At 37.0% G+C, this 9,439-nt stretch overlaps 1 protein-coding gene across 1 annotated transcript in view; it reads right to left on the bottom strand.

Moving 5' to 3' along the window:
• The window catches only part of LOC128058038 (ankyrin repeat domain-containing protein 26-like), a 48,442-nt gene extending 40,736 nt beyond the window's left edge, over positions 1-7,706 (bottom strand). The window contains exons 1-2 of the mRNA XM_052650422.1: positions 7,480-7,706; positions 2,038-2,107 (exon numbers count right to left, since the gene is read on the bottom strand). Coding sequence (XP_052506382.1) covers positions 2,038-2,107; positions 7,480-7,706 — 297 coding nt within the window. The remainder of the gene's footprint in view (positions 1-2,037; positions 2,108-7,479) is intronic.
• Positions 7,707-9,439: the final 1,733 nt, after the last annotated feature.

Below are 9,439 nucleotides of genomic sequence, written 5' to 3' on the forward strand. Positions count from 1 at the left end.
AAATACCGTTGGGTTAGAAATAGAGAAACTTTTTCAGGGAAAGCATATACACTTGGGATAATTATTTGTAAAATTTACTAAGCTGGTATAATTAGTATAAACATAGGCAGAATTCTGAACTTTTGAAAATAAAACAATACCAGGGGAAGAAAACTATGAGATTAAAGTTGTCAATTATATATTTCAGCATCTGTTTCAAAGATATAAAGCTGTATAAATATATGAAATATTCACTTGTGGGATATTACAATAATAAGCATTTTTAAGTTTAGTGAAAAAATTTAATTGTAAAACACCAATTCAAGATGTGATAAGAAGACTTCTTTTTAAAATTGATCTTAAACGACAAGTTTGAAATTGTAGAAGAGAAATGCTTATGTGAGGATGTAATTATGAATCATTTTAAAGTACTATTATGCTATAAGAAAGAAATAGAAAATCCTATTTGAAAAGAACTCATACAAAATTGATAGAGAAATCAAAAGCTTTACAGACAAGCAGAAGTTAAGAGAATTTAGCACCACCAAACCAGCCTTACAACAAATACTCAAGGGACTTACATAGCCAGTAAACACAAGAGAAAGGAAAGACCTACAAAAACAAACCCAAAACAATTAAGAAAATGCCTATAGGAACATACATATCAATAATTACTATAAATGTAAATGGATCGAATGCACCAACCAAAAGATACAGCGTAACTGAATAGATAACGATAACAAGAGCCATTTATATGTTGCCTACAAGAGACCCACTTCAGACCTAGAGACACATACACACTGAAAGTAAGGGTGGAAAAAGATATTCCATTCGAATGGAAACCAAAAGATGTGTACTCCTTTCCTGATTTGGAGCCAGTGTGATGTTCCATATCCAGTTCTAACTGTTGCTTCTTGTCCTATATACAGATTTCTCAAGAGGCAGGTCAGGTGGTCTGGTATTCCCATCTCTTTTAAGAATTTTCTACACTTTATTGTGATCCACAGAGTCAAATGGTTTGGCACAGTCTATAAAGCAGAAGTAGATGCTTTTCTGGAAATCTGTTGCTTTTTTTATGATCCAGAGGATGTTGGCAGTTTGATCTCTGGTTCCTCTGCCTTTTCTAAATCCAGTTTGAGCATCTGGAAGTTCATGGTTCACGTACTACTGAAGCCTGGCTTGAAGAATTTTGAGCATCACTTTGCTAGCATGTGAGATTAATGCAATTATGCAGTAGTTTTAACATTCTTTGGCATTGTTTTTCTTTGGGATTGGAATGAAAACTGACTTTTCTTGTCCTGTGGCCACTGCTCAGTTTTCCAGATTTTCTGGCATATTGAGTGCAGCACTTACACAGCATCATCTTTTAGGATTTGACATAGCTAAACTGCAATTCCATCACCTCCACCTGCTTTGTTCCTAGTGATGCTTCCTAAGGCCCACTTGACTTCGCATTCCAGGATGTTTGGCTCTAGGTGAGTGATCACACCATCCTGGTTATCTGGGTCATGAAGATCTTTTTTGTATAGTTCTGTGTATTCTTGCCACCTCATCTTAATATATTCTGCTTCTGTTAGGTCCATACCATTTCTGTCCTTTATTGTGCCCATCTTTGCATGAAATGTTCCCATGGTATCTCTGATTTTCTTGAAGAGATCTCTAGTCTTTCCCATTCTGTTGTTTTCCTCTATTTCTTTGCACTGATTGCTGAGAAAGGCTTTCTTATCTCTCCTTGCTATTCTTTGGAACTCTGCATTCAAATGGGTATATCTTTCCTTTTCTCCTTTGCCTTTTGTTTCTCTTCTTTTCTCAGCTATTTGTAAAGCCTCCTCAGACAACCATTTTGCCTTTTTGCATTTCTTTTTCTTGGGGATGGTCTTGATCACTGCCTCCTGTACAATGTCACGAATATCCATCCATAGCTCATCAGGCACTCTGTTAATCAGATCTAATCCCTTGAATCTATTTTTCTCTCTTTCATTGTTTAATCACAAGAGTAAATACTATATGAAACTAAATTCAGAACAGGAAAACTAATTTCACAATGGAACACTTTACCTTGGTTTTAAAATCTAAGACTTCATCGTCTGATGTAGGCCCTAAGTCAACACCAGGTTTATTGGGAAACCTTTAAAGCAAAAACATACAATAAAAATGAGTGAGTTCATTTCTTTGAATAACAACAACAACAACAAAACAAGTGAAAGTTTTTATATATTAAATGAACTTTCTTGACATGACTAAAATTTGGCCTGTTTTAAAACAGCTTTTTTTTTTTTTTTTTTTTTTTTAAGATTTTTTGATGTGGACCAGTTTTAAAGTCTTTATTGAATTTGTTCCAATGGTGCTTCTATGTTATGTTTTGGCTGTCTGACCCTGAAACATGTGAGATCTTAGCTTCCCTGACTGAATATCAAACCCACACTGCCTATACTGGAAGAAGTCTTATTAACCATCTTAACCACTGCAACCCCAGGCAAGTCTCCAAAAAAGTTTTTAGTTACCTAATTCTGCTTCCATCTCTCCCAACCTATGAAATATCCAGTTAACACTCATTTTTACTTTCCATACAGAGAGTGACAGCCAATATATCGGCAGAGCCTAAAAATAATCTGTTTTCACCAAAAGTTCTAATAGCTGAACAGAAAATCCAATTGATGGATTGAAATAATTTTTGTTTGCCCAAACTGGAATAAACCTGATAACTTAAAACAAAGTGGAAGAATAAGCTTTTCCTTCTCCATTGTCTGTTCCTGGTTCAGAGACTAATCTGAGTCCATTCAAAAGGGGAGTCTATGTCCGTCAGCAGGGAAACCACTTATTGAGAAGGCCTCAGTTCTCTCCTTTACTCTAAAAGGGAGTACAGGGAGTTTCCCCACAATGTCAAAACTTAAAATGTAGACAAGTCAAAGAACTAATTTATATCTATCTTTAACTTATATGCTATATGGGTACTTCTCGGTCTCTGCTGAGGGAGTGGACGTGGGAGCCAGGAAGGCCAACTGTCAAATCACAGGTCAACTCATTTTAACCACGGAATCACGGGTCAATTCATTAACCTCCTGAAACCAGAGTTGCCTAATTAAGTAAAAGTAGGACACATCTACTTTACAAAGCTGCTGTGATGACTCTATGAGGTCACAAATGTTAAGTACGTAATGCAGTGTCTAACCCAGAGTAGAACGCTCAACAAACATTAGTTTCTCTTCTCCATGTTCCCTTAGTTAAACATATAATTTAAAACGTCCTGAAAATCCTACCTGCTTAAAAAGTCTTCTTCAGAACTCTCATCCAATATTAAAGAAAAAATCAAGACACATTTTAAATCAACAAAAGAAAAATACAGAATGTTAAAACTTCAAGACTGATGCTTTGTTTAAAAGTATTCCTTTCAAACCACATCTGGGGACCACACTAGAGGGAACAGTGATTGTACTATACTCGTAGGCCACTAATGCCTAAGAACCATTCCTCCCCTTTATAGTCATCAAATGCAAAACAAAAAAACAAAGAACTTCTGTTTACAATGACCGTAATTCTAACCAAACTCCAGGAGACTGACAGAAAATGATATATCATTAATAGAATCAGTACCATAAATTGACAATAGCACACTTAAACAGCTCAGTGTTTCTGGACTTCCATTGCCTGGAGCAGCGAACAGAGACTATAGGTGTCTTGCAGGGACATAACTTCTCTGACTCTTCAGTTCACAATGAAAATGCCCTATCACAGGGAAGCTAGGTCTACAGGCACTGAACTTCACAGTGTGGTAAAAAATAGGAAGCAAAGTCTTTTCTTCCTGGCCCGCTTTCCAAAGGCAAGAGAAGTATGAAAGATGTAGTGATTCCAGATTTAGAAAGGATTATCTCTTGAAAGGGAGGTGGGGGAGGGCAAACGGGTAAAGGGGGTCAACTCGGTTGTGAGAATGGGGACTGGAACTGTAGTGGTGAGCATGCAGTAGGGTACACAGAAGCTGAACTTTTAAAAAATGTCTAAATACTTACACATATATATATACACACACACTAATATGTTTAAAAAGAATCTCTTGATATTGTCTCCTTCCATTGCTCAAGAGTATCTGGACCACATAGAGCAGGATGGTTCAAAGAGTGCTGTGTACTAATGAGGGATATCATTATATCAATCCTTCCCATTATATGGTAAATATTTATAGAAACCATGCTTTTTCAGCTTGGAAGTCATACATCATCACATCCTAAGCTGATGAACAAGGGGAAGGAGGGAAGGATGGAGGGAGCCATGGACTCTGGTGCCTTTGGACAACATTTCCCAGGGGTCGTCATGATCTGATGCTAGATGGATGACTCACATGCAGTGACTCCATGGGGAGAGGAGCCTGCAAGCTTGAGCCTGAAGAGCAGGGGCAGTGATTTTTAAATTTTTGCACCCTGTGACATCAGAACAATGTACATAAAAGACTCTTGAAAGTTATCTGTTTAGTGAACAAATGAACAACTAAATAAGCATGTTTTCTTTGCAAATTTTGTTTGGAAAAATACAGAAATTAACCACAGACAACTCTTTTCTATTATGAATATATTGAAGACTAAGACTCTGTCATCTCTGTATCTCCTCTGACTAATGTATTAAACTAATCTACAGTTCTTTGATAGATGTTTTTGTTGTTCAGTTACCAAGTCGTGTCTGACTCTTGCAACCCCATGGACTGCAGCTCACCAGGCTCTTCTGTCCATGGGATTTCCCAGGCAAAAGTAGTGGAGTGGATTGCCATTTCCTTCTCCAGGGGATCTTACCGACACAGGGATCAAACCGTATCTCTTGCATTGGCAGGTGGATTCTTTACTAGTGAGCCACCTGGGAAGCCCCCTTTGATTAGATAGAGGTCTACTCAGTTAAAGGTATCCTCAGACACCCTGTGCAATGCGCCACATCAAGCAGGCCTAATGCTATTTTTGTTAATCCGAAGTATTTTTTGTGCTTTTGGTAGAACCTTCAGAGTCCCAAGTTGAATATTTGAATATTGATTATGATAATCTTTTAACTGATGGCAAGAGAACATCTTGTTCTTAAAAAACTATACTGTCATGACAATTATCTAACACACAGAAGAAAACATCTGGCCCTAATGAAGTCAACCTACCTCACTCTCTTTGGATCTGTAAGGAATGAAGTTGGTAATAGAGACCTGCTTGGTACAACAATAGGCGAAATAACTGGATCTCAACCAGGCATTGCTTTTCCGCCTTCTGTACTGTATCTTTCAGAAATAATCTCTCACTATTATGCCGCACACGGGCTCTGCTTTGCAGTTCTTATTGTTTATCATTTCTTATCCTACCAGGAAGGGATTATTCAGGTTCTCAGGTAACTATTTTAGTGAGACTAATCACTACACAGTAACTACTAACTATTCATTCACTAAGTGCAAACTATTTCTAAAAATGAATGCTCAGTCTCATAAGAAGTTCAATTTGATATAATACGACTATAGAAATATACGTCATACTAAGTTAAATTTTTTTTTCTTATTTACACAAAGATCTAATATAGGACTTTAGGGGCCATATTAAATACATGGATTTCTTTTCAGACAATACTGTCTTTGATGTTAAATCACCTACAATTAACCTCTGAAAGAATTATGAATACTAGAGTATTAAAAAATTAATTTAGAAAATAAAACACACATGCAATTTACACCAATTTTTTCATAGTTCTTTCATTACTGAAACTTCCTCACTCCTACTTTATCTATGGTAGAATCACCAAGAGTAATTCGGTATCAGATGATGTACCTGAGTTGCTATTTTCAGGAGAAGTTTCAGGTCTCTTTTCTTTATATTCAGAAATCAGTTGGTGAGTGCTATGTATTAAAAATGTGATAAATAATATTTTAACACTAATGTTAAAAACAACTACCAAATTTTTAGACCATTTCAGATAAAGTTGTCAGAAGATATTAATCCTCAAAAAAAATTCTAAAAAAATTTGAAAGCACCAAATTATTTTTATCTGTACTACATTCCTATTAGTGCCCAAAAGACCAACCCTGTCTGCTAATCCGACTTGCCTATAGACAGCTTGATTGACACAGAGTTTTACATTTTTTTTGAGTTGTTAAAATGTTAATTCAACCTCCAGATTTCTTTTCACTTTTTTGTGTGTGCCCAAATCCAGGAAACTCAAGAATTCTTGCTTTTGAAATAATTCTTAGTGAGGCCTTTAGGGTAGGAAGGAGGCTCATGAGGAAGGGGATATATGTATACTTAGAACTGATCTATGATGTTATACAGCAGAAAACAACACAAAATTGTAAAGCAATTATTCTCCAATTTAAAAAATTAAGGTTAAGAAACAATAGAAATGGAAAAAAAAGAAGGTCACTGTCAGCAAGAAAAACAATGTATAAATAAGAATTTGAGTTTTCTTCTGGTACTTTTCTCTCTGTGCATATTTAAAATGTTCGATCCACACTCCATCTGAAACTTTTTGGTGAGATAAAAATTTAATCACTTTTCTCTTTTATCAGGTTATTTCTCCACCATCTACACACAATTTATCTTTCCTAACAGAAAATGCCATCAGCATCAAGTTCTAAAGTTTTACCTACATTTTGGTGTTTGGGCGTTTTCTATTCTGTTCCATTCATTTATCTATCCCCTTTACAGTTGTTAGGGAATGAATATTTTGTGGGCATTTATGGCACATTTTTATATCAAGAAGGGCAAGTCTTAGTCTACTATGTACAATTTTAATTTCATCACAATAATTAAAGACAGCATACATAACCCAAAATGTTTAAAATCATGATATATTGATTTGGTTTAAGTATAGAAAAATCATACATCCTAAGAAAATGTCTTCCTATTCAGGATACAGCAAGCTGTCTTCTAATGTCCTTCAGCAAAGAACATATACACCTAAGTATACACTGATATAAAACAGATATTGAATTGTATCTGAGGAATTTTTAATCCAGAAGTTGACCTCTCATGGGAATTATTTTGCTCACTATGCAGTTTTCTGTAATATATACCTATGGTATAAAAATATGTAAATTAAAAATAAGATGCTGACACAACACCATCAGAAATCTGTCCAGTGCCATGATCCATGGATTGGCGATCTATGAAGAAGTGTTTTCATAAATCACATGAGAAAAAATGTGAGAGCCAGGAAGTTCCAGAAGATTTCTTGAAGGCTATAGAACTTGAGAGCTCTTACTCATGAGTACATCATGCTAACCTATGCAAATAAAAAGTAGGAGGAAGACAGAAAAAACAGATGTTATTCATGTTTCATTTCGTTTCTGTGATTACTGACATTCAGTTAAATGACTTCAAAACCATCAGCAAAGTGCCCTATAAGGGGAATTACAAGTGGGTCTGAAACCAGCTAAGGCTTTCTGCTGACTATAAAGTCTGTGGGGTTCTGGATCTCAGGAAGGTGTCCAAGAGCCTTGGAGGGGAAACTCACAGGAGGGACCCCTGCCAGGCCTTTCACCTCACTTACCTGTTCATCTTCTCCCTGTCATTCAGGCCATTCCTCCTGGGCAACAGAACCTGCTGCACTTTGGCTACGTTGCTGACACTGGCAGCTTTGTGGATCTTTCCGAGGTCCTTGTCTTGGATGCAAGGACCTCGGAAGTTGATTCTATGACCGCTGTCTCTCACTGGGTTGACGGAGGAGCCAAAGGGCGAGATGCCCTTCTTCCTTCTGAAGCCAAAACTCTTCTTCATCGCAGAGCCTACAAGCTCCAACACACCTCACCTTCCCCTCAGCTCTTCAGAGTCCCCTAAACCCAACACAAACACTACAGGTAAGCCAGAGCAGCCCTGCCACAATGTCCCAACTGGGAAGCTCAACAGTTTAGAATCTTTCATCCCAGAATGATCATTGCTAAGCAACACCTCGAAACACATTGCCCATGCGCACAGAGGCTTGGCGTGCCAGACTGACAAGTGTGCATGTGCAAGAACTATAAGCTCATTTTCTGAAAGGAACAATATCCATAATCCCTTACCTAAACTAAGAGGGAAAGATAGGAAACTGAAATAAACAGAAATCAAAGCGACATTAAAACTGTATAACTGCTAAAATAACTATACTACCCAAAACAATCTACAGATTCAGTGCAATTTCTATCAAATTACCAATGGAATTTTCCACAGAACCAGAACAAAAAAATTTTACCATGTATATGGAAACAGAAGGCCCCAAATATTCAAAGCAATCTTGAGAAAGAAAAGCAAGAGCTGACAGAATCAGGTACCCTGACTTCAGCCTACTCTGCAAGCTTCAGTAATCAAAACACTGGTCCTAGCACAAAAACAGAAATATACTGAATGATCAATGAAACAAGACAGAAACTCCAGGGAGAAACCTATGCCCAATGGTCAATTAATCTATGATAAAGGAGGCAAGACTATACAAAGGCACAAAGACAGCCTCTTCAACAAGTGGTGATAAGAAAACTCAACAGCTACAGGTATAAGAAGGAAATTAGAACACTCCCTAACATCATACAAAGAAACAAACTCAAAATGGACTAAAGACTAAATATAAAGACAGGCCCTATAAAACTCTTAGAGGAAAATATAGGCGCAACACTCTCTGACCTAAATTAAAGCAGTATCATTTTTCAGCCACCTCTTAGAATAATGAAAATAAAAACAGAAATAAGCAAATGGGATTTAATTAAACTTAAAAGCTTTGGCACAGTGCAGGAAATCATAAACAGGACAGACCACAACCCACATGATGGGCAACAATATTTGTAAATGATGCAACTAACAAAAGATTAATCTCCAACATTTTCAAACAGCTCAAAGAGCTCAATATCAAAAAACAAACAACCCGATCACAAAATAAGTGTAGGATCTAAACATACATTTCTGTAAGGAACGGCTACAGATGACCAAAAAGCACATGAAAGGATGTTCAGAAAGGATGCTCCGCATCACTAATTATTAGAGAAATGCAGAAATACTACAATAAGGTATCATTTCACACCAATCAGAATAGCCACCATCAAAAAAATCTATGAACAATAAATGCTCCTACACTGTTTATGGAATGTAAGTAGGTACACCCACTGTGGAGAACTCTATGAGGTTTCTTTAAAAACTAAGTATAAAATTGCCATATGATTCAGCAATCCCAGTCCTTGGCATATATCTGGAGAAAAGTGGAAAAAGTGAAAGTGAAGTCGCTCAGTCATGTCCGACTCTTTGCAACCCAGTGGACTGTAGCCCACCATGCTCCTCTGTCCATGGGATTTTCCAGGCAAGAATACTGGAGTAGGTTGCCATTTCCTTCTCCAGAGGATCTTCCCAACCCTGGGATCGAATCCAGGTCTCCCGCATTGTAAGCAAGATGCTTAACCATCTGAGCCACCAGGGAAGTCCTGGAGAAAACTATAATTCAAATAGGTACATGCACCCCAATGTTCACTGCAGAACTATTGACAATA

Source organism: Budorcas taxicolor, chromosome 13 (genome assembly GCF_023091745.1).
Source record: "Budorcas taxicolor isolate Tak-1 chromosome 13, Takin1.1, whole genome shotgun sequence".
NCBI lineage: Eukaryota > Metazoa > Chordata > Mammalia > Artiodactyla > Bovidae > Budorcas > Budorcas taxicolor.